Consider the following 27688-nt stretch of genomic DNA (forward strand, 5'->3'; position numbering starts at 1 on the left):
TTAGTAGTATGTGTTTCATGTTATGGGGATCACTGTGTTGGCTGAGGAAGTACCTTGTGATTTGGGAACGGTAGCGTGCAAGACGGAGGAAAATGTAAGCGTATATATAGTTTTCCCCAGACAGTCGTACAAGACCGAGGAAAATTTTAACGTTGTTTCCTCAACCAGTTGTGCAAGACAGGGGAAAATGATGAAACCACTAATGTTCAGCGAATAAACAAAACAACATTTGCAGAATTATCAGCTTAAATCAGTGGTTCTCAACCTTTTCTGGCCAACGGCTTACCTTGGAACACATGAGAAAATAGCGGCACACCTGGCTTAATATATATGAAAAATATTTGAATTTTGAAAAATAAAAACATGGCAAGACACAGACTAGTCATAGACACAAAGAATGACCCAAACTAAATAAAGAAAAACACAGCTATGTACTTACTTTATTCCAGTATTTCGAATTTCATTTTGGAAGATCTCGCGGCACACCTGTGTGCCGAAAAACACTGGTTCAGAATAACTGGGTTAAATCCATGGAAATATTTTGGGCATATTCCGCCTTAATTTATGTTGTTTGTAATTTGCTTTTTGGAGTTTTAAAAAGATCTCCGGTAGTTTTGCTTAATGTTAAGTATCAAAGTTTCTTAATTATTCATAATGTGTACGGGAGCCATGGTTCCGTGTTCGATCCCCGTGTTGACCGGCAAAGTTCAACGGGAAATTTTCTGTCGTGGTTTCCCGAGTTGTGCAGAATGGCGGCGTTTATACATTGGCGTGCACGTAAACGAACCCCTGAAATTCGATATAAGAGTTGAGCGGGAAAGTTCAGCCTGATATTTTGTCATGGTTCCTTCAGCTGTGAAGCGCGGCGGTATAGTAGTTCGTATGGCACGAAAGACCGAGATCGTGTGTACACATTGGCGTGCACGTAAAACAACCCGTGTTCATTAGCCCAGTAGGGCGTTAAACTCCATTTCATTTCATAACGTGTAAATACGCTACATCACGCATAGGCAACAGCTTTTCGCATTTTGAGAATAACCTGGGGCGAATTTGGAGATTCATTTTAAGTCGAAGAAATCAAAAGTTTTATATTACGATATTCAGATGGATATACCTATGGATAATAATTATGTGACGTGATTAATCTAGTGTAACTTGGGTATATCTTAATTATCTTAATTACAGAAGCATACTCTTGGTTACCGAAGTATAATACATAAAATTTATGTTTATTAGCTCAATTAGATCTATTTGATCTGACCACACAAAAACATCCGCATGGTAGCAGTGGATGTTGTGTACAAAAGTGAAATGGGGCTTAACGCCAGGTCCTCTGTTCTGCACATGGCAAGCGGTAAACACGCCGGAAAATCCCGATGAATTTTCTCGGCCAACACAAGGACGGACGACTGGACCTCCATGTTAGCGATCTAATCTCTCACTCACTGAGCCACCGTGGCTTGTTGTGTAGAAGTACGTGCCGGAGTCAAGGGTAAAATAAATCAAAGGCTTTTTCGAATATAATGTTCGAAAACTTTTATTATGAGTGTATGCGTGTTCTGCTTGGTCTTTTGATAACACACTAAAGAATTTGCATGGACGCTGAGGCATTACTAAAATGGACAAATTTCCCGCGAGAATGAACGGGTGCAAAATGTAAAACCCCATGTCCTATCATTTCATTTCATTATCACGACATGGCAGCCCACAACGTTAGTTGTTGTTTTAATGACATATTGAATAACTGAAATATCTGGCAACACACTTTCAGTCGCATCCTTTGAGAGGGAGCATCGTCTTGACTAGATTCTTCCTTGAGATAAACACCATTTGAGAGGGACTAACGTCTAGACTAGATTCTTCCTTCACATAAATACCATTTGTAATCAGTATAACGAAATGCAATGAGCTTAGCGTCCTACTTTTCCGCGCCAACGGGTAGCAACCAGGGAAGCAATGCTACGGCTTGCTCTTATTTCGATTTCCAACAGTCAAATATCCTTTTACATGCACATCGACGACTAGGTATGGTTTCTTGCCAGGCCCTTTGTTCCGCATTAGTTACAAGGGGTAAACCGCGATCGAGAATCTCTTGCAACTGTCTCAGCCAGTACCTAGATCCAACTACGTATCGTTTGATCCACCGTGGCTCCCATCAGTGTAGCGTTTCTACAGAAGCACAGACGCGTTTGTCAGTATTCTTCCCACTATTTCACTGAAATTAAATGGGGCTTAACGTCCTACGTTCCTGATTCGACCGGCTTAATTAAGACGGTTATGCGTCATGCAGTATGCTTTGAGGGAAATTTTGCCCGGACAGTGGCGCTACGGCCTACTCTTATTTCGAATTCTTACTGCCAAGGATTCTTTTACGTGCACGCCAATGTGTACACGAAACCCGGCTGTTCCGTCCCTCTCGAACGACCCTATCGCGTTCACAATGTCTACATTAAAAGTGTGCGTGTGGTGGTGGGGGGGGGGGCTCCAGAATAGAATGTCGTAGTATTCTTTTATTTGAGATGCATGACAGGTCCTTGGGCCGGCGTCACCGACTATGGTAATTGAATTGGATTGATATGAGGTTTAACGTTCCACTGTGCTGCTCTGACTTGGCAAAAAAGGGACAGTTTGTCCGGAAGGCGGCGCTTAGGTCTTACTTTTCCAGCTGCCAAGGCGTATGCCCGTCTTCTTTAGACCAGTCGGAGCAGAACAGAAGGACGTTAAACCCCATTTCATTTCACAAACACGGTTAATAATGGTATCATTAAGATAAAAATGTTAAAATTAAATCATGACTTGCTATGATAATCGTTACCCAATTTTATGTTACATTTGCTCTGATCTTTTCCAGAAAACACTGGCCCCTGGACCACATTAGCTGATTTCAATGATTACATTAACCACCCTCTCCTGATCGCAAATCCGTGCACCATGACGGATTTCAGTGACCTGATACCCCAACACCCCACCCACACACAAACACTGATAATGGAACTAGTCTGATAACTTGACCACCTTAGCGGATTTCATTGATTTGTTACTCACACTGGTAACCGTTACCGAGAGAGAGAGAAAGAGAGAGAGAGAGAGAAATAGAGAGAGAGAGAGAGAAATGGAGTTTAAAGTCTACTCGACACAAACTAGGTCATTTCGGAACTAACATATGGTTTAATTTTATTTCAATAATTCGCTTTTGCGTAGGGGTCTTTAGCAGTGGGAGGAAACCGGAGGACCCGGGGAAAACCCACGAGGTTGGACAGGCGACCCTACTCCTTGTCACATACAGCCGGGGATTCGAAACCACGCCAGTTGACTCAATGACAGGCCTTATGATACAGCACGCGCGTGCTAACCATTCGGCCATCCAACCCCCCGATTACCGATACCGACCTGATACCTTGGCCAATGTAGCGAATCTCATTGATTTAATAACTCACACAGCTTAGCAAAAAGCACCAACAACGTTCATAACTACAACGTACAGCAACACTCGAGTCATACAAGATCAGTGTACAGCTGCTTAAGTATCTATTTTCTTCTTGCATCATGAGTTTGGACTCTATATTTACAGAGCAGTCCTATAACACGTCAAAGCATCAGCGGATGCAAATAGTTCACACCTACTACAGACAGTCCAGATCTGTTCATCTTAACACAAAGAAAATATATTGAATGCTGCAATTATGGTTTATTTCTTTAATGGTGTTTGTTTGTTACATCACTTAGTTATAATAATGCAATCACCATGGATATTAGTTTCTTCGAATTTTGCTCAACAGTGCCATCAGCCTGGCAACTACGTCAGTGGCTTCGTTGACAGTTGCAATGGCTTCTTGCTTGATGTTCCCCAAATCCGCCTCTATCATCGACACATTACATCCTGGGTCTACAAAACACGTACAATACAGTGCATTTCTATAACACAAAATGCTTTCAAGATTTATTTTAGTGATATATACGGGTTCTATTTTTGAAAAAATAGAATACATTTTAATTGCTTTGGTACATCGGCCGTCCAAATGACAGAATTTATATTCTAATTGCATTCCTAATGATTAACGAATCTTTTTACAATTTGGTGTCTGGTTGTCTTTGTTGGGAATGAATCTTCAGTTCATTTGCATTTTCGAGTCCAATGCTACAACACATGTATCAAATGTTTTGTGAATGCCACGAGGACATCCTGGAGGCAAGTGGATATTTTTTATCTAAATGGTTTCAAGATAATCACCACACGTATTATGGTCATATGCTGAATTTCACTCATTGGTAAAATGATGAATTTCAGTAATTTCGTAAAATGTTCCGATTTTTTCCCATTGCCATCTGTACATCTATTCATAGTTGAATGGTGAATTAGAGCATTGCATTAATCATTAAAATGTTCGTATTACTTTCCAATAATTTAATAATGACCAACAATCAAGTCAGTTAATTATAAGTGATGGTTGCTTTGTACTAGGTAGGAAATTCTCCTTCGACCTAGACGCCATGTGACCATTTCAACTGAATGAATTACACAGATGGGACCGATGTTAAGACTAAGAAAACAACAATACCTGAATTCTGGTCATCAACTACACATGATACAGCAGCGACAGAAGAACATACTCGTCTGGGATAGAAAGTCCTGCAGTCAGCTAAACTAGTTTCATTACCAGCACATGTATATATTTTATTTATCATGGTTCTGTTGACAATCGAGTATTGTCCGGGTAGAAGTCGACCACCTGATGGAAATCCCAACTCACTACAAACCACATTTACGGCATTCTGATCAAAACCATCTCGACAAATTGTTTTATATTCTCTGTTGTCGTACACCAAAACAGCACCAGTTGAATTTCTGTATCCAGTGTCCAGTCGAACTTAAACCAAAATATTAACATAAGTTAAGTGAAACGGGCACCCAGAGAGTATTGCTGAACCATTCCGGGACCAAACAAAGCTTACAATAATAAGAGGCTAACACTGCGAATACATAATCCAAATACATATAGATGAATAAATTCTGCCCGACTGAAATTTTACTGAATTGATCTGTAACTGTGCTATGTAAAATAGTCATATATGCAAATTAGTGTACTAAATTCCAGACAACTACATGTATGTTTAAAGTCTACCTCAATGTTGAATTTTAAATATCTAGAAAACAGAATTTTCATCAAATATAAATCAACTTCATTTGTCTGCTATATACAGCAGTGTATGGACCTTCCGTCCAATACTTCTAAGGTTAACCTAAAATATTTTTTAAAAAGTAATTAACGGAATTCCGCAAATCGGACACAAACGTTATGTGTAACTCGACTATTAGTGTACCAACTTCTTATCAAATACGTCAAAATATATCTTCAAAATTCCTGAAAACAGAATTTCCATTAATCTTAATTCAACAAAGAGCCATAAATCAGTAAACAAATAATGGAATCCCATGAATTCTATACTCGATCGATCTACATTTCTGCTATATACCCTCAATCGAATGCCTGACATATTATTAGGGCTTTAAAGTTATTACATGTCTGTATTGATTTCATATAATTAAATGAGGTTTAACGTCCTACTTTTCTACAAAAACTAGGCTAATGAAGACAGGGATTTCATACAACCAGCCTCGTATATCAGACACAAATCTTGTTTAGTGTGAACCTGTTAATTATTTATGAAGGTTTAATTAATATTCAGATTGTGCTTAATTGCATAGTAACAAGAGTCTTAAGTCTACATTAAAATAATAATTTATTTATATAATCTTGACTTGGGATAGTTGTAAATACTATGGAATGTCGAGTCTTTAATTTAGAAAACTTTAAAATTCAAAATATTAACTCTATGAGGAGGTCGAAACATTTAATAAAGTAACACGGCAAATTTAAATGCTACATATGGTACCAAATAAGCAATATACCGATTGATATTCAAAGCACAGTATACGAGACAATTAGCATACACCTACCTGATCCATAGCAATATACAGTTTGGTGTCCAAACTGACAATCGCGTTGAAAACTCCATCCTTCGGATCTACATTGGTTTAGAGGACGTCCGTATGTTAAGCAACGGAAGACATTCGCCCAAAATTCATCTCTCAAACTACTGGTTCTAGGTAAGATTTCGAGGTCTCCAGCTTTATATCCAAATTGTTGACATATCGCATTGACCGCATCACCGTAAATATCATTAGGAATGCAAAGGTAGGCCCACGTATTGTTGTATAGAATCTGTACACGGCCGTTATTAGAGTTAGTACCAATCAACCTAAGTGGATTTGCTGAGATATAAAAGATACACACAATAATTTATAGATTTGTGAAATTGTGGACCTTCCAGACATAAATAATAAACTAGTACTAACGTACAGTGCACCAGCAGCCGAATCCGACGTAAACGTAGCAATCGTCGAATGAAAGGCCGACCGTCGATGCGAAATTGACCACAGACAAAAATACCAAGTCTCATGTCGATCTTACATGAATTGCCAGAGCTTTTATATAGCCTTTTTCGAGGAACATCGCCGAACAATGACTAAAAAGCAGTTTCGGGCAACACTTTTCAGTAGTGAATACTTACACTACTAAAAGATAGCCACACAAAGCGTGGAATACGCCCGCGCAGCAGCCTCGTCGCAACTGCAGCTTATCCCAAAGGAAAACTTGCATGCTTTGCAAATCTGATAAGGATGTGGGATCCTTGACGAAATCTTACCTCTAGTGTTCATCCTCGATAGGGATCGATGACTTCAATGCTTTAAGCCAAATATGATCCATGACAAAATTATAGCCGTTATCAAGTTCACAAGGGTTTTTGGAAAAGGGAGCATAACTCTGTAATATCGATAGGCTTCAATTTCTCATGACCCCTGTGCATCACACCAAATGAGAAAAAAAAATCTCTTAAAATCTATAGCCTCTGTCATGTTCACAAGAGTGGGGGGCCTGGACTCATGAACGTAAAGTCGCAGAACGCTTAATATCGACAGGGTTCGTCCTCTCATGACCCCAATGCTTCCCACCAAATTTGAAGAAAACCGTCCAAAAGCTAATTATTGACGGACCGACAGAGGGGGAGACGACATAATACGCCCAGACTTAAATGTGGGCCTTTTAAAATGCACCGCACACACAGCTGAGAGATGCGTGCCAATTTATGGAGATATTTCTTAATGAAGCGTGATATGCAAGTTTAGTCATCTGGAACCCTAAAGGTATATAATTACGTCTCTAATTACTGAAATACTATGACACTATACGATCATATATCCACCAAAAACTCCCAATCTGTAACTAGTCAAACATTCATCAGTCATAGCTGGTAGATGCGCGACAATTTATAGAGAATGAAATGAAGTGGGGACATTAAAGAGGACTTCATAATGAAACGTGGTGTGGGAGTTTCGTTATCTGGGTCCCTAAAGTTATATAAAGACGTTTATAATTACTGAAACGGGACACACGCTGCAAAATCTTACATGCACAAAAAGCTCCCGATTTGTTGGTAGGCAAACATTTATCAAACATTAGACCCTTTCGGTCGAAACCTAGCTGAGAGATACACGACAAATTATGGAGACTACTTAATGAAGCGTGGTATGCCAGTTCGGTCATCTGGGTATCTAAAGTTATATAAATACGTTTCTATTATTACTGAAATACTAAGGAAACTACAAAATCTTACATCCACAAAAAGCTCCCGATCTGTCGGTAGTTGAACATTCATCGGTGTATTGTACATCACAGGACCGTATGTTCCGCTCTTCGCCGGTACATTCTACTGTATACTCAATTGGCGTATTAACGACTGGCCTGGGAAGAGTCAGAGCAACCCCATATAGATAACCAGCCTCACGACAAGCCACCTGTACCTCGTAATCACCCCACTGATCGGGACAGATCACCCCCCATGTTCCATTATTGTATATTAAAACCTTGCCGTCTGGATTAATAATAGTATCACCATCTTGATCTAAAACAAAAACATAAATATTGTTCACGACATTTTATTTCTTACAAATCGGTTAGGTTAGGTTGAAAATCCCCCTACCGCTTAAATAAACATGCTCCTTTATTTAATAACGCCAATGACTGACCCGGCAATACCATATTCGCATTATACATTGATTTTTATCAAATAGGCTAAGAAAGCACCAATAACTTCCTTTCCAATCAAATCCCCAACTTGATATAAAATACATAGGTAGTTATGAAAGTGAGCATCAACAATTACCCAAGAGGTAATTAATAACACTTCGACTTAATACTTTTCTCAACTTTATAATTAATCGAATTTATACTTAGTTTACGCCTTACAGTGAATGCAATGCAAGCAATGGTTCATTCTACATAGTTTACGTTTCAGCAAGCACCATCTCCTTGTTGTCTTCAGACACATTTCGTATGTTTAAAAACATAGTCTTATTCTTATCAATAAAAGCTGTCGCGCGCTTTGTGTATTGAACCATTCATCATATAGAGTTTATATAAAGGGCCTTTGTGTATCAACAATGTAACTGTTCAGGGGCAATAACTCTAAACTGTATTTGTGAAATTATTCAACATGGCCACGAAAAGTTTGTACTCCAATGCTACCTATTTCTGAAAATTTGTAAAGAACTGAATCCTGTAGAATAAGTACGTGTAAAGGAAAGGTGCGTATAGAAACAATCTATTCCAGAAGACATAACACCAGAATTACTTTCTGCGAAAACGTTCATACATTCTCCCACAATGACAATTTTCCGAAAATCGATTGAAAACACAACGCCCTGAATTGTGTGTAAGATGACATAATCTGACCCACAATATATAACTTTAAAGGCCTTTGCATTATTTACGGACAAGAATAAAACTGCTTACATTGTTTTGGTGTGATAGTCAATGAAAATCCAGTCCCGGTTAAACTTCCATCACTACTAAATGATATCTGTACGCAACCCGTGTATGTAGTCACTAGATAAAAATGTCAAAAATAGTAAAATAAATATAGTGTATTTACTTTTCTTGAAAACGGAATCCAAAAATTGCGAAGAAAGACGTACTAGTGGAGAGTGCCATGTACGAGCCAGACTGTGCTTACTCTTTTCAAAACATCTGATACTACTTTAAATTGCTTCAATGGCATTCAATATTTGAGCTTGAAATATACAGGTCCCAGTTCTATGGAATACGGATGAAATGAAATGGGAGTTTAACGTCCTACTGTTCTGCTCCGAACTGGGCTAATGAAGACGGACATACGCCATACAGTGTGCTATGAGGGAAATTGTGCCCGGACAGCGGCACAACTATCGAATTCTAACTGCCAGTGAATCTTTTACGTTCACACCAATGAAGACGGGACCTCGTTTTTTTTTGTCAGGCCCTGCGTCCAGCATCACTGACATGGGGGAACCACATCGGAAAATCTGGATGAACTTTCTCGATCGAACATCCGACATCCAGACTAGCAAGCAGATGTCTTACACACTTGGCCATCGTGACCCCTGTATGGAATACAATTAATGCTTGAAACGTCGCTCAGTAATAGGGAGTAATTAATTGTATTTCATAGAGGTGTGACATGCGTATTATACTACCTTGTCATGGATATTTTGACACGTTTTGAAAGCCAAATTCACGTACTAGTACACTACTTTGTCACTGTGTATTTAAAGTGAAGATTACATATTTTCTAAGAAAGTGAAAAAAATAATTATTATGTTGCTTAATAGGTTGTCATATCACTATTATAAAATCGTAGGAATCATTCTACTACACATAATTTGATATATATTCTATTCGCCGACGGTATTTGGAAATGCCATCATTTAAACCGTAACTAAGTCTGCATAATAGAAGTACCTCGGTTACCTCCATTGCTTGGATCAATGACTTCATTTGTTTTGATGGCTAAAAGGAAGCTTTCAAAATGAAACACATTTTTGTCAGTATATCAACCGACAATAATCAATTTATAGGATTATTCCTAAACAAGATAGGCCTGTGTATAGATGCAATTTATATTGCGGCTTTATTTTAACACACTTTAAACATATGACGTAAGAAAATGCAATTTTCGCTTTAAGGACTTCAAATTTGAATTCTTAATACATTGGATTCTATTAATGTCAATCATCATAAACAGTCATACAAACCTTCGAAATTCCATTCTGTAAAACCACAGTATTTATTCCTTTGAATTGTCAACACATCAAAGGCGCACGATGATGTACGTTCAATATCAATTCTAGTAATATTAACAAGAACGCCAGGAGTATTAGTACAAACTGTCCATGTACAGTTCTGGTTGTTACCATAGTTACCTCCAGTACCAGGATGATCTATTGTAGTTATATATCCCTGTCTACTCTCTAATGCACAAACTACACAGAAAAACAACAAAATATACAAATAGTCAAATAAACTAAACACACACACATATTGCCCCACCAACTACAAATCCTAAAATCTCCATGTGAAATAACCTCTTTCTATTTACTCGACGAATGGTAATTAAACTCACCGTTGGTACTACGTGGTCTTGATGTAGTCGAAGTGGGACGGGTTGTTGTGGCAATAAAATCTGGAAAGCAAACAATACAAATTGCATAATATACATAATGTTTTCGGTATAATAGTTTAAAACTTTTTGACATGCTAGGACAAAATACAGTCCAGTTGATATAAGGAGGGTTGTTGGGTCGGTACAATCTGAAAATCAAACGATACAAATTGCATAATATACAGTAAGTTAACATGTTGTCTTTTATTTTCACTCAAACATTTAATTTTTTTATGGCTAATGATGACAAGACACTTACTTTGTAGTGGTCTGATTTCTATTCTAAATCCGCTACCAGTGAAACTGCCGTCACTTGTAAAACTCACCCTCACACATCCCTGGATCGTAGCCACTATAGATAAAAACAAGAAAATACATTCATCTGCACTGTAGCTGAGATATCAATTTGCTTTTCCAACGTTAGTAATGCTTTATACTAGTCTGATGAATTGGGAACCTAAGGTGACGAACACTATCGATAAGGCAATGGATCCATGACCTTCCGTTGCCTGAGTTATCCCCCCACTCCCGACCCCCTTTAAGCAGACCGGAAATAGGCTACAATTTTTGTCGGATTGACACTTACTAGTTGTCCAATGATTACTTGCATACTCTTCCAAAAGAGTAGAGGATATTCAGAAACACTACAAACCTGCGGAAATGCGCGGCTGTTTTTATTAGAGGTAACAAGTGTATGTTAATAACAGACCAATTGCCTACACATGAACATAAACAGTTCATGTGGGCGGCTTATCTGACGGTCCCATTTCACTTGCAAAAAAGATTTTTGTCTTAATAATGAGTAATTGCCCCACCAATCCTCAGACATTCAGCAATTCGTCGTGGCATGCTCCTTATCAACCGTCCAATCACGATTTGGAGCAATCTGGTCTACCCCTCTTGCAGTGCCACGACCAATTCTTGCAGTGTTGTCCGTTGACGTTGACGTGGACGAACACGTCTCCCGATCAAATTAAACGTAACACACTAAAGCAAAGATACGCTAAACAGTAAATCTTGTGCAAGAACCAATAGGAAAGCAAACTTGGATAGGATAAACCAGCAAGCGGCAGTTTTCATCAACACTTCCTTGAAGTGTCAAATTTGACAACGAACCCCTCCCACGTGTATGGCGCTATTGCGTGTCGCACATGCAGCTCGGTGGTTCTGTTGGGGCGATAAGTGTCCATGACTATTTATCATATCACAACCTGCATAGGTATTTGCATTTCAATATTCTCTACTTTTTTGAAGAGTATATTTAGGATCTTGTCAACGCTGCCAATCCTTGGAATGTGAAAGAATGCAGACGCAAAAAAGGCTATGACACCACTGTCCTCTTCTATTTATAATCTTATGGTCTAGAATATCCACATCATAGAACAATTTGGTGTGTTGTGTTTTTTCACAAGCTTTACAATTAAATGCAAACTTAGCGATTTTTGAGTTTTTATATTTTACAGGGGTTTTCTAAATGCCCTGATGAAGAATTCCATAAAGTCGTCAAATATTGGAACATAGTTCATAGAATATCATGAGTTCGGAAGAAATTTTTAAGATTTGCGATCGAAAAGGTTTGACTCATCGACCAAATGAAACATTCCTGGAAACACGCGAGATCCAATACGACAACAAATGTTGTCTGTAGAGCGTTCATATAAAACGTTGGATAGACAAATGGAAGATGGCTGCAGGTGAGGTGAGAGCACAAAAATATGTCCTTTGTCGAAAAGATAGCCCGATTGTGCTGGAACAAAGATAACAACGTGATAGAATAATTGTTTATACCTTCAACATTCCTTATTACGAAACCACCACAGTATCTACGACTTTGAATTGTTAGCACATCATAGGCGCACGATGATGAACTTTCAATATCAATTCTAGTAATATCAACACGAACACCAGGAGTATTAGTACAAACTGTCCATGTACAGTTCTGGTTGTTACCATAGTCACCTCCAGTACCAGGATGATCTATTGTAGTTACATTTCCCTGTCTTCTCTCTAATCCACAAACTACACAAAAAAGAAACTAACTATACAAATAGTCAAATGAAGTCATCATAAAGAAAATATAAACTACACATATAATCAAATAAACTTATCATAAACATCGAATTACACCTAGTCAAATGAACTAATCATTAACAAACAACACACTATACAAATAGTCAAATGAATTAGAAAACACGTAACAAACTAAACATTATCAATTATAACCAGCGGCTGCCAGGCAGGATACGCCCACATTTTGGATAGAGAACAAGCGTGATTTTTTGTACAATCAGGGGCAATTATCCAGAAAGTTATGGCCTGAAATGTCCAAATATCAAAAGGGACAGAGATCTTTGGGATATAAAGATATGTTTTAGGTTTATCAAAATCGGATAAAAATTGTGACCCCTACAGGGTCCACACCTTCGTATTACACACTTTACACAATTTGTGTACAAAGAGCGGCCATTTTGTCGGGCAGTTTCATTTCGATTTTCCAGAAATACGAATTCAACCTTCATTATGGTGGAATGGTGATCTATTTAAACGGTTTTTAAAATCGGAAAAAAATTGTGACCTCTAGAGAATCCGCAAGCTAAAATTGCGATTTTTCGAACAATCAGGGGCCAAAATCCAGAAAGTTAAGTTCGGGTAACTGCGATTATCAAAAGGAACCAAGCACTTAGTGTGTAATGGTGGTATATTCACACGTTTTTTTTAAACAAGCTAAAAACGTGTTAATTGCCATAATTCAGGAAGTTACGATCCGATATGTGCGAAAATCGGATCAAAATTGTGACCTTTAGAGGATCCACAACTTTGATTTACCAGAGATTGGCCCGATTTTTACGAAATTCGAACTCAACAAACATTACGGTGTAACGGTGATATATTCGAATGTTTTTTTTAAATCGAATAATAATTGTGACCTCTAGAGGGACCACAAGTTAAACACGCGATTTTGCGTACAATCAGAGACCATAATTCACCCGATATGCGCGAATATTGAAAGGATCCGAGATCGTTGGGTTATAAACTTGCATTTCAGGTGTCATCAAAATCGGATCCAAATTGTGGCCTCTAGAGGGTCCACAACTTTGATATACCAGATGTTTACACTATTTGCGTACGAGGGGCGGCCATTTTGTCAAGCAGTTTTGGTCTGATTTTCATGAAATTCGAACTTAACCATCCTTTGGGTATAAGGGTGATATATTCGAACGTTTTTTTTTAAATCGGATAATAATTTTGACCTCTATCGGGTCCACAAGCTAAAAACGTGATTTTTCGGACAATTAGGGGCCATAATTCAGGAACTCGGACCTGTGGGTTATAAACAAGTATTTCAAGTTTCACAACCCTGATACACAATATTTTGACACTATTTGCGAACGAGGGGCGGCCATTTTGTGTTTGTCAGTTTTTAAGAAATTAGAACTCAACCAACCTTAGGGTGTAACGGTTTTTTTAAATCGGATAAAACAATGTGACCTCTATGGTGTCCACAAGCTAAAAACACGATTTTTCGTACAATTAGGGGCCATAATTCAGGAAGCTATGGTCCGATATGCGCGAATATCAAAAGGAACCGAGATCTGTTTGTTATAAACATACATTTCAAGTTTAAACCAAATCGGATAAAAATTGTGACCTTTACAGAGTTCACAAGTTAACAACGTGATTTTTCGTACAATCAAGGGCTATAATCAATGAAGTTACAGTCCGATACGTATGCCAATATCGAAAGGAACTGAGATCTTAGGGTGATAAACCTATATTTCAAGTTTCATTGAAATCGGATAAAAATTGTGACCTGTAGAGAATCCATAGGACAGGGGCGACGACAACATACGTCCACATGAAAATGTGGTCGTATAAAAAACCTTCATGTGAAATAACCTCTTTCTATTTACTCAAGGAATGGTAATTAAACTCACCGTTGGTACTAGGTGGTCTTGATGTAGTCGAAGTGGCAGTAAAATCTGAAAGGCAAACAAATAAAATTGCATAATATACATAATGTTTTCGATATAATAGTTTATAAACTTCTGTAGGCGATAGTGCCGCTGCCCGGGCAAAATTTCCCTCATAGCACACTGTATGGCGTATGCCCGTCTTCATTAGCCCTGTATAGGAGTAGGACGTTAAACCCCATTTCATTTCATTTCATTTCTTAACATGCTAGGACAAAATACAATCCAGTAGATATAGGAAGGGTTGTTGGGGCGTTTAAATCTGAAAATCAAACTATACAAATTGCATAATATACAGTAAATTAACAAGTTGTCTTTTATTTTCACTCAACCATTTAAAATTTCTTATCGTTATTGATGACTAGACACTTACTTTGTAGTGGTCTGATTTCTATTCTAAATCCGCTACCAGTGACACTGCCGTCACTTGTAAAACTTACTCTCACACATCCCTGGATCGTAGCCACTATAGATAAAAACAAGAAAATACATTCATCCGCATTGTAGCTGAGATAGAAAATTGCTTTTCCAAACCATAACAGAACAACGTTAGTAATGCTTTATACTAGTGTGACGAATTGGGAACCAGAGGTGACGAACCCTATCGATAAGGCAACGTTCCATGACCTTCCGTTGCCGGAGTTACCCCCACCCCCACCCGACCTCATTTCCGCAGACCGGAAATAGGCTACAATTTTTGACGGATTGACACTTACTAGTTGTTCAGAGATATTATGTTTAAAATATATTCAATGCTGCCAATCTTTGGAATTTACAAGAATGCAATCTATGACACCACTGTTCTCTTCTATTAATAATCTCATGGTCTAGAATATCTAGAATGAAGTGTCAAATTTGACAACGAACCCCACCCACGTGTATGGCGCTATTGCGTGTCGCACATGCAGCTCAGTGGTTCTCTTGGGGCGATAAGTTCTTCATCTGTGAACATAATCTCAAAGCATGTCAAGTGTCCATGACTATTTATCATATCACAACCTGCATAGGTATTTACATATCAATATCCCCTACTTTTGTAAGAGTATATTTAGGATCTTGTCAATGCTGCCAATCCTTGGAATGTGAAAGAATGCAGACTCAAAAAAGGCTATGACACCACTGTTCTCTTTTATTAATAATCGTATGGTCTAGAATATCTACATCATAGAACAATTTGGTGTGTTGTGTTTTTTCAAAAGTTTTACAATTAAATGTAAACTTAGCGATTTTTGAGTTTTTAAATTTGACAGGGGTTTTCTAAATGCCCTGATGAAGAATTCCATAAAGTCGTCAAATATTGGAACATAGTTCATAGAATATCATGAGTTCGGAAGAAATTTGGAAGATTTGCGATCGAAAAGGTTTGACTAGTTGACCAAATGAAACATTCCTGGAAACACGTGAGATCCAATACGACAATAAATGTTGTCTGTAGAGCGTTCATATAAAAAGTTGAATAGACAAATGGAAGATGGCTGCAGGTGAGGTCAGAGCATTAAAATGTGTCCTTTGTCGAAAAGATAGCCCGATTGTGCTGGAACAAAGATAAAAACGTTATAGAATAATTGTTTATACCTTCAACATTCCTTCTTACGACACCACCACAGTATCTACGACTTTGAATTGTCAACGCATCATAGACGCACGATGATAATAAACCTTCAATATCAATTCTAGTAATATCAACACGAACACCAGGAGTATTAGTACAAACTGTCCATGTACAGTTCTGGTTGTTACCATAGTCACTTCCAGTACCAGGATGATCTATTGTAGTTACATCTCCCTGTCTACTCTCTGACCCACAAACTACACAGAAAAGCAAGGAACTATACAAATAGTCAAATGAAGTCATCATAAAGAAAATATACACTACACACATAATCAAATAAACTAATCAAAAACAAACAACACATAGTCAAATCAACTAATCATAAACAAACAACACATTATACAAATAGTCAAATGATTTAGAAAAAAACGTAACAAACTTAAAAAGAAATAGTCAAATGAACTAGAAAAAACACAACAAATAAAGAAACATTTAAAACAACCAATGACAAAAAAAACAGTTTACTACACATACACTGGACGGAACAAGTTCCGGGAGTAAACAATATGTTTCAGTAAGTTACCTAACACAACTCTTCACCGTGCAATATTCGGACAAGCAACTAGCGTGTACATGATTACGAGACGGATTTACAAGTAGACATATTAGTTCATTGACCTATATACCGTGGTTGTCCGATATTTCAAGGGCCCACAAAAACTAATTTCTAGCATATAACTTTATTTCAGTGCATAGCTTTGCTCTCAACTAAAAGTCGATATCTCATTTATTTTAAGCACAGTCTAACAAGGCAGTAAAGAAAATAAACACTCAATTAATCCGACATCGTTATTTTCGGAGAAACATGCTGTACTACTTGGGGATTATCAAATTATAAAAAACATTCATGTAATATAACCTCTTTCTATTTACTCGACGAATGATAATTAAACTCACCGTTGGTTCTAGGTGGTCTTGATGTAGTGGTTCTAGGTGGTCTTGATGTAGTTGCCGTGGCAATGAAATCTGAAAATCAAACAATACAAATTGCATAATATACATGTTTTCGATATAATATACTATTCAAAAAAAGTAGGGGATATTTGATTTTGGGGGCATAATACTAAAATATGCAAATGACTACGAAAAAAGTCACTATAGAACCTAACAGAAGAAACATTTCCAGTTACATGTGACGCCCAAACGCACCAATAGCTACCGCATGGAATGCAGGTGATGCTTGGGATCATCATGGGGGTCCAACCCAAGATTTGCACGACTCTGACTTTGAATGTTACAGTCATTGTGGCATTGAATTCCAGGGTGGAAACATCAGTTTAATTGTTTTAGTGACCAGAAAACAAATTTTGATATGCGTCGGCTTACCCAAAATGAAAGGTTACGTGCCCTTGGCATGCTACAGATCGGCACAACACAGGCGGTTGTGGCGCGGACGATGAATGTTTCTCAGTCTGTCATAAGCAGGCTATGGTCCAGATACCGTGATACACAATCTTTACAGGACAGACCACGCTCAGGTCGACCAAGGGCGACAACTCAAGCCCAGGATCGATTTATCCGTACCTTGGCCTTGAGAAATCGTGTCATCACAGCAAATCAGATCAGCGCTCGTCTTCAAACAGACACTGGTGTGAGAGTGAGTGGCCAGACGATTCGGAATCGACTGCATAGGGGTCACCTTCGCGCCCGACGTCCTCGCGTGATCCCTTGTTTGAGAGATCATCACATTCAGGCAAGACGTCGTTGGTGTAGGGATCGTCAACACTGGGATAATCGACGCTGGAGCAATGTGATGTTTTCAGATGAGTCAAGATTCACTGTTGATTTTTTGGACAGACGTAGGAGGGTGTGGCGTCGTCGAAACGAGCGCTTTCAAGACGTTAACGTCATCAGACATGATCGATTTGGGGGTGGTTCTGTTATGGTGTGGGGAGGCATCACTGTTGCTGGAAGAACGGCTTTACATGTTGTTGCAGGGCGTGTTACAGGCCAGTACTACCGGGACAACATCTTGGCAGTCCATGTTGTGCCGTTCGCACGACGTCATGGCCGCCGTTTCATCTTCCAGGATGACAACGCAAGATGTCACAGGGCCAGGATCGTTACAGGTTACCTCCAACAACAGAACATCACCACATTACCTTGGCCAGCACTGAGTCCCGACCTCTCCCCCATCGAGCATGTCTGGGACATGCTTGGACAGAGGTTACGTCAACGTCAACAACGTCCTGCCAATGTCCAAGAACTTGCTGCTGCGTTGCAACAGGAATGGGACAATCTGGACCAAAATGACCTTAGACGTCTCATTAGGAGTATGCCACGTCGGATCAATGCTTGTTTGGCAAACAGAGGAGGATTTACCCGTTACTGACATGGTTGTGATGCTGTGGTAACTTTGCTGTTTGACCCCGGGTATCATTTTACCCTTATAATGGCCAGTCTGTGCCTTACTTAGTCTAACGATCATTTGGAATAAATCGATGAATGTGAACTTCATTTCATTTTGTCATTTGTTTCTTCGTCAGTTTCATTAGGTGACTTTAATAACACTTAAAAATCAAATATCCCCTACTTTTTTTGAATAGTATAGTTTAAAACTTTTTAACATGTTAGCACAAAATACAATCCAGTAGATATAGGGAGGATTGTTGGGGCGTTTATATCTGAAAATCAAACGATACAAATTGCATAATATACAGTAAATTAACAAGTCTTTTATTTTCACTCAACCATTTAAAATTTCTTATCGTTATTGATGACTAGACACTTACTTTGTAGTGGTCTGATTTCTATTCTAAATCCGCTACCAGTGACACTGCCGTCACTTGTAAAACTTACTCTCACACATCCCTGGATCGTAGCCACTATAGATAAAAACAAGAAAATACATTCATCCGCATTGTAGCTGAGATAGAAAATTGCTTTTCCAAACCATAACAGAACAACGTTAGTAATGCTTTATACTAGTGTGACGAATTGGGAACCAGAGGTGACGAACCCTATCGATAAGGCAACGTTCCATGACCTTCCGTTGCCGGAGTTACCCCCACCCCCACCCGACCTCATTTCCGCAGACCGGAAATAGGCTACAATTTTTGACGGATTGACACTTACTAGTTGTTCAGAGATATTATGTTTAAAATATTTTCAATGCTGCCAATCTTTGGAATTTACAAGAATGCAATCTATGACACCACTGTTCTCTTCTATTAATAATCTCATGGTCTAGAATATCTACATAATAGAACAATTTGTTATGTTGTGTTTTTTCACAGGTTTTATATTTAAATGCAAACTCCGCGATTTTTGAGTTTTGACATTGGACAGGGGGTTTTCTATATGCCCTGATGCAGAATTCCATAAAGTCGTCAAATATTGAAACATAGTTCATAGAATATCATGAGTTCGGAAACAATTTGGAAGTTTGCTGTTCAAAATGTTTGACCCGTTGACCAAATGAACAATTCCTACAATTGTTGTCTGTAGAACTTTCATGTGAAAAGTTGGATGGACAGATGGGAGATGGCTGCAGGTGAGGTGAGAGCATAAAATATGTCCTTAATTGTCGACAAGATAGCCCGATTATGCTGGTACAAAGATAAAAACGTGATAGAAGAATTATTTATACCTTCACCATTCCTTCTTAAGGCACCACAGTATCTGTTCCTTTGAATTGTTAATATACATAGTGGATCATCCTCAATATAAATTCTAGTAATAGTAACATTAACACCAGGAGTATTGGTGCAAACTGTCCATGTACAGTTCTGGTTGTTACCATAGTCACCTCCAGTACCAGGATGATCTATTGTAGTTACATCTCCCTGTCTACTCTCTGACCCACAAACTACACAAAAAACAACAACAAAATATACAAATAGTCAAATAAAGTCATCATAAAGAAAATATACACTACACACATAATCAAATAAACTAATCATAAACAAACAACGAATTACAAAGTCAAATGAACTAATCATTAACAAACAACACACTATACAAATAGTCAAATGAATTAGAAAAAACGTAACAAACTTAAAAAAAAATAGTCAAATGAACTAGAAAAAAACACAACAAATAACAAAACATTTAAAACAACCAATGACAAACAAAAACAGCTTACAGTACACACATACATTGGACGGAACAAGTTCCGGGAGTAAACAATATGTTTCAGTAAGTTACCTAACGCAACTCTTCACCGTGCAATATTCGGACAAGCAACTAGCGTGTACATGATTACTAGACGGATTTACAAGTAGACATATTAGTTCTTTGACCTATATACCGTGGGTATCCGATATTCCAAGGGCCCACAAAAACTAATTTCTAGCATATAACTTTGTTTCAATGCATAGCTTTGCTCTCAACTAAAAGTCGATATCTCATTTATTTTAAGCACAGTCTAACAAGGCAGTAAAGGAAATAAACACTCATTAAAGAGCAATTCATAGAATTAATCCGACATCGTTATTTTCGGAGAAACATGCTGCACTACGTGGGGATTATCAAATCATAAAAAAACATTCATGTAATATAACCTCTTTCTATTAACTCGACGAATGATAATTAAACTCACCGTTGGTTCTAGGTGGTCTTGATGTAGTCGAAGTGGGACGGGCAGTAAAATCTGGAAAGCAAACAATACAAATTGCATAATATACATAATGTTTTCGATATAATAGTTTAAAACTTTTTCACATGTTAGGACAAAATACAATCCAGTAGATATAGGGAGGATTGTTGGGGCGTTTAAATCTGAAAATCAAACGATACAAATTGCATAATATACAGTAAATTAACAAGTCTTTTATTTTCTCTCAACTACACACATAATCAAATAAACTAATCAAAAACAAACAACGAATTACACAAATAGTCAAATGAACTAATGATTAACAAACAACACACTATACAAATAGTCAAATGAATTAGAAAAAAAACGTAAGAAACTAAACAATTAGTCAAATGAACTAGAAAAAAACAAGAAATAAAGACAAATTTAAAACAACCAATGACAAACGGCTCACTACACATATATTGGACGGAACAAGTTCTGGGAGTAAACAATATGTTTCAGTAAGCTTCCTGACGCAACTCTTTGCCATACAATATTCGGACAAGCAACTAGGGTGTACATGATTACCGGCAGGACATACACGTTGACATAATAGGCCATTGACCTATATCCCGTAGGTATCCGATATTCCAAGGGCCCACGAAAACTAATTTGTCGCGTATAACTTTGTTTCAATGCACAAGTTTGCTTTGAACTAAAAGTCAATATCTCACTTATTTTAAGCACAGTCTAACAAGCCAGTAAAGGAATTAAACAGTGTAATAAGAAACACTCATTAAAGAGCAATTCACAGAATTAATCCGATATCGTTATTTTCCCCGAAACATGCTACGTGGGGATTATCAAATCATAAAAAAAAACTTACTAAACCAATGGTATTTACACTCACCGTTGGTATTAGGTGTAGTGGAAGTGGGAACGGTCGCCGTGGGAGTAAAATCTGAAAAGCAAACAATAAAAATTGCATAATATACATAGTGTGTCCGATATAATAGTTTAAAACTTTTTAACATGCTAAGACAAATCCCAATCCAGTAGATATAGGGAGGGTTGTTGGGGCGTTTAAATCTGAAAATCAAACGATACAAATGACATACAGTAAGTTAACATGTCTTTTATTTTCTCTCAAATACGTCATCATAAAGAAAATAAGACAATTAGTTATCTAAGCCACAAAACTTACAGTTTGGAGCTGTGGTGGTCACAATAGTTGCTGTCGTGGTAGTTGGGACGGTAGTAGGGATTCGGTTTGGAGGAAAGTGTTTATATCTGGGATCTGTAATTATAAATGTATGGCGATTTTATTGTATGATGTACTGCAGTAGTCATAACCGTAGCAGAAGTTGTAGACTTATTGTGGATATTTGTAGGATTAGGGTTCAGAGGATTATGTTTGAAACCGGGACCTTTATAAATCTAAGATGATTTAGTAGTTGGATAAATGAGACAAAGAGTGGGGACAAGTGCGGTAGAGATGGGTTAAAATAGTTTTGAAGAATAAGTATTACCATATATTGTGATATATTATCAGGTCAGTTAGCAATCGTAAAGTTTTTGTTATGTGGAAACTGATCAACGATAAATTGTCTGTATATTATAAACACATCTGCAAACTTTAGCCGATTCAGGCAAAATCATCTTTCTGTTTCATTAAGAATGTCAACCGAAGATTTTAGAACTGTATATTGTGTGTTGAAAAGGAACGAATATTTGGAGACACACTGTACAATGTACATTCAATTATCGCTCAATATTTCATCAATTACTTTGACTTTTACATTAAAAGAATATAATACAGGGACGGGGATCCAATCAGATTACAATAGTGTCATTGGTATTTGTTTACGAAATGGACATTTTTGGTGTTCACAAGATCAGATGACAAACTACAAATTCCATATCCACACGTGGCATTGATGTGAGCATCAGATTCCAGTGCAGTAACTACATTTTACTTACCCCCACGCTTGAGTCTGTTCAACGATTGTTCATATTGTACCTACAATATAGTATAAAAGCTCATTTTAGTATAAACTTCTGTTTACTCTACTATTTTAGGTGATACAGTTACACCACGCGTTATTGTTGTTCATTGCAAATTTAGCGTCCAATACATAATATTACGGGCAGGTTGATTTAATTAAGATTGGTTTCATATGAAGGAGTAAAAACATAAAAAATAGTTCTTGTATACAAAGATGTCACTTTAAAACACGGTATTGTTGTTCAATTTATCATGTTAAAGATAACCAACTTGGGATTCAGTCCACTGAACACAAACCACGCAAATTACATCTAGAAGAAAGTCTTCTGTAAGTTTAGTTGCAAATGGCTCGCTAATTAATGGCGTCCAGTTTTAATTCTACTTCTTTGATATTTTTCTAGGATATTCTGTATACCATTCACATATTTGTATTATTTGCTTGATATAGACGAGAGTTTCATCGGTAGCAATTGTGTGAAATGTTGGCGATGGCTGATAGACGATTGCCCGCTCGACATATCATTGCAAGTGTTGTTCGCCGACGACTTAGGAATGACAAAAGTTTTTGCAAGATGGGTGCCAAAGCCCTTGACTGCGGATCAGAAACGTGTCAGATTCCTGACATCCCGGGACAATCTTTGCAATTTTGAAGCAGATTTTGGTAATTGTTTGGCCGGAGTTGTAACGATGGATGAGACCGGTTTCCTAGTAATGATGACCGGCAACCACGCCTTTTAACATCGTTGGGAAAAGTGTGTACACCTAGAAAGGGATCATGTATAACATTAAACAGAAATCACTGACTTGGTACAGGTCTTTCACGGATAGGCAAGGAACTTTTCAGAAAATCATCTAATATGTTGACATCCATATATGACTCGCTAAACTATGTGACCTATATAGCCCTTCTTTAAGTAGCATTAAGTAATTAAAAAGTAACACACTAAAAACAAAAACTACTTTCAGAACCGTGGTAAATTTTAAACGGATTTCTTCTGTGAACTGTGAACTGTGAACAAACTACTGAATATTGTTATTAAAAACTTGCCTATGTGTTTGTAATCACCTCCGGTTGAATAAACTCCATTGCACAATTAAATATCCCAACGAAAATAAGTTCTCTCTTGAAAAGTCAATGTTTTTGCATGTATTTTCAATTGTGTCCATGGCAACATTGCACATGCCACGTAATGAGCTAAATTATCGTAATATGTTGAAGGGGGTAAAGGTTGACAAATTTTGACAATCACGTGTGTTGCAATCATTTGAGCAACAAAAATAGCAACTGAAGACAATAACATTAATTTGGAAACAATTGATTGTCAGTCTACTAAATTTTATTCACATTGAATATATCACCGATTATACGAATACTTGATAATATTGCTTTCACATCATCATCACCTCATAATTGTAAATACCCTGTATATTATATATTTAGTTATGAATTATATTACATTCCTGTCAATTATAGCCAACTTTGTGGCTAATATTTATAAATATTCCTGATTAAATTACTTTCTTTTTTCATTTTGGTTTATTCGACAGAAACTGAAATAGAAACATTCTTGATAAGAACAGTTCGGGATGTCTAAACATCGTTTATCGTCTTTATGTATTTTTAAAAAAAAATCACTCGTCAAAAGAGGCATCGCAGATTGCGTGTATTATTGGGTCTTGTGTATTAATTATGCAGACCGTGGTAAAAAAAAAATACTCGTGCAAGTTTCGCGCTAAATTTAACCATTTTCGCTGCATCTGTATAGCATACACTAACTCATATGGCATGGTATCTTTTACGGTAATAGAATTCAAAGTGTTGATTGGCTGAGGCATGATCGCGATCTACGAAATGTCATCAGAAAATTCCTTTCTCCGTGGATTTCCAAATGGAGTTGTAATTGTGAGTACAATGGTATGGATACATTGCCTTGTGAATTTCAAACGAAGCCGGGATTTTCTTGTGTTATTGAGACGCACGGTTATAAAATTCTGAACAGTTTGTGCACAACGGAAATAATATTCGAAGAGAAATAGAAAGAAATGGAGCTATCTACGGATAATTAAACCGATGTGCGGTATGATTTATTGATAATAACTTTTTGATATTTATAAAAAAAAAAAAGAAAAAATACGTTATATACTTATTCAATGATTCAATGGCCTCAGCTATCAATCGTGGCGAGGCAAATGTAAAATACATCGGCATTTACGGATTTACCTCGCCTACAGAAGATTGCCGTGGTTAATTGACAGCACTGCTTACGTTTATCAGGAAATATTAAAGATATGCAAGGATGAGATTTATGGCCCGTAAAACGAATGTTGTTCTTTTTGTTCTGCACCTGTGTTCAAAAGAAATAATCCCACCCAACTCTCTAACCAAATAATTAATACATGACGGAAACAAAAAACGGACTACGAGCGTATTTATGTTTCTAAACGCCCAATCTCATTACTGGTCCGAGAGTAATAGGTTATTCATACACAACATTTGAATTGTTGTAAAAGAGCCAAACACTGTTACGATAGACTAAGCCCTGCTGCGACCCCCTTATGCGAAATGATCTATCACGATAAGTGACGTAATTAGCTTCTAATTTTGTATTTCTCGATGTCTGAGTTCAATTTTACAAGAGAGAACTTTTTTATTCGTTGGGATATTTAGTTGTACAATGGATTTTATTTAACCAGGGGTGATTTCAAACAGCCGGGTAAGTTTATAATAACCAAAGTTAAGTAGTTTGTTTATAATCGAAAACATCCGTTTAAAATTTACGACGGTTCAGATAGTAGTGATGGAATAACAACGTTCTTAATAAAGACGAGAATACCATTCGTCGAAACGTTGCGTATTAGTAAACAAGTAATTGTTGTTCTATAACTAGTTATGTGGTGTGTTACAGGTCAATCGTTAGACGGAGAGATAGAGACAATACGAAATGAAATTAAACTCAACGGGCATACGTCATACAGTGTGCTATGATTTCTATTGTGTCTGAAAAGTAGGCGGTAGGGCTTACTCGTATCGAATTCCAACTGCCAAGGGTTCTTTTACGTTCACGTCAGTTTTTTTTAGCTCAGAAGGATCCTATTAGTTGGTTTTTATTTCAAACTAATAAGTTGCCACATTAAATAAAGTGTTTATTATTATTATTATTATTATATTATTACACGAGAATTCGGTTTTTCCTCCTATCCGAACGACTATATAAGTTGACAATACACGCACCTACATAACGGGGTTAGGCAACACCGTAACAGCTGATTAACCAAGTTTTCTTGACGGACCGTACATGAATAACTTAAATCACAATCAAACGTAAGAACTGTTACCTTTTCGTTGATGATGTTTCCATCGGATAACTGGATAAGCAGCAGAAGAGGTAACACTAACTGTGATAACATCATCTTGATATCATACCAGATTTCTGTTGAGATAGCTGTTTCTTATCGGAATATATATACAGTAAAATAACTACCTTAATTTATCATAATTTGATCGCTGAACGAATTTAGCGATGAAATCGATATCATAAGACGTTTCCCCATAAACATTATAAATTACCCAATACGTATATGAAATAAGTTACCCCGTGGTAATTAATTCACTGATGTAAGTTATGAAGGTTTTCTCTTTTTCTTCCGCATACAATATTAATCACAGACTGTAAGTTGCAGTTTGGCTGTTGAACGAATTTAATGTTGAAATTAATAATTATCGGAGGGTGAAATAAATGACCCCATGGTAATAAATTTATTGTCGTAACTTTTGGTTTCCTCCTTTATTTTCCACATATAAAATTTATCACCAATTGTACGATTCTAATCGATAAACACTCATATCGTGCGTGGTTAGAGCCAAAATAGAGAGGTTGGTTGACCCACTAGTGTAACACGTGTGCTTTAAATCATACGGTCTGCCCTCTTTCGGAGCAGAACAGTAGGGCGTTATACCCCATTTTGTTTTGTTTCATGAGGTTTGTCATTGAGTCCAGAAATGACAAAGTTTTGTGTCGATGAATGAACTGTACCCCCCTCTCTCTCTCTTTCTCTCTCTCTCTGCACGACTGATGACAGCAAGCCATCTTATCTCAATAAGCACTATTGGAGGGTTAAATCTATTTGTTAAGGTCAGCTCAATATTTGTCAAGTAAAATAAGATTAGGCCACGTGATTGTTGGCGAGATTGTAGGTTAGGGTTATAGCATCAGTCATCAAGGTTAGGGTTGGGATTAGCGCTAGTCCTGTTTACATCTCGTGACCTATGACGACAAATTGAGCTGGCCTTATCATTAAGCACTAACCCTACTGGAGCAAGCCATCATATCCCACTGTAGACTATTGCAGTGAGCAATCGTTCCTGTGTTGTTTATGTGCAGTGGAAGAGCTACGCCCAGTTTACTAGCGATGATGATTGTTATCTTGGGTTGAGGTTATTATAACAACTAGATAATCTCTTCAAACCCAACAGGTGGGATAAATATTATATTACTACAAAATTAACACTAATACACATGAGAATTATAGTTTGCATTAAATTTCATATTCTTCCCTGTTCTATCCAGTTTTTCTAGATAAATAAGGTCATTACAACATTTATTTGCCCAATTGCAAGATTTTTATATTTTGAAAAGGAGAGGGGGTGTTAATTATACAATTTATTAGTATACACATGTAACGTTATATTTACTTTTTTTTTAATTTTATAACCCGCTGTGGTATTTTTTTTTTTTTGTATATGACAAATTCAGATGAATTCCCCAAATGAGCGAAAAGTACTAAAAAATGTTATTAAACCAGTGTTGAAATCAGTTTTTGTCGGCATACCTTTTATCTATTTGTCGTTTACCTTGCAACACGGTAGTGCAGCTTTGTGGTTGTGCTAATAATTTTGGATATAATTTAGCCTGTGCCATATATCTCCATATGTTTGGCACGAAAATTCCATTCATTTAAGTTAAATGAAAACAATGTAATCATTTAAAGAAATAATGTATGAAGCAAATGCATACAAGAAACACACAAAACAGCAATCACGA

At 37.2% G+C, this 27688-nt stretch overlaps 2 protein-coding genes across 4 annotated transcripts in view; one reads left to right on the forward strand and one right to left on the reverse strand.

Moving 5' to 3' along the window:
• The window catches only part of LOC126828632 (hemicentin-1), a 280950-nt gene that overhangs the window by 219844 nt on the left and 33418 nt on the right, over positions 1-27688 (forward strand). The gene's annotated exons all lie outside the window — the stretch shown is intronic.
• LOC126828580 (deleted in malignant brain tumors 1 protein) lies at positions 3669-26089 on the reverse strand. Of its 3 annotated transcripts, XM_050558435.2 has the most exons (20): positions 25983-26089; positions 22622-22661; positions 21846-21938; positions 21552-21602; positions 20663-20713; positions 19712-19930; positions 18855-18947; positions 17020-17088; positions 16086-16319; positions 14884-14976; positions 14475-14519; positions 12328-12558; positions 10799-10891; positions 10501-10560; positions 10133-10360; positions 8856-8948; positions 7678-7965; positions 5960-6274; positions 4560-4868; positions 3669-3886 (listed from the first exon to the last, which is right to left on the reverse strand). In XM_050558435.2, exons 1-20 carry the CDS (start codon positions 26055-26057, stop codon positions 3753-3755), a joined length of 2814 nt encoding a protein of 937 aa, XP_050414392.1. In that variant the 5' UTR covers positions 26058-26089; the 3' UTR covers positions 3669-3752. The 3 variants fall into 3 exon arrangements, with proteins under 3 accessions (XP_050414392.1, XP_050414403.1, XP_050414445.1); XM_050558446.2 differs by lacking the exon at positions 20663-20713; XM_050558488.2 differs by lacking the exons at positions 17020-17088; positions 18855-18947; positions 19712-19930; positions 20663-20713.

The sequence above is a fragment of the Patella vulgata genome, chromosome 1 (assembly GCF_932274485.2).
Source record: "Patella vulgata chromosome 1, xgPatVulg1.2, whole genome shotgun sequence".
Classification (NCBI taxonomy): Eukaryota; Metazoa; Mollusca; class Gastropoda; family Patellidae; genus Patella; species Patella vulgata.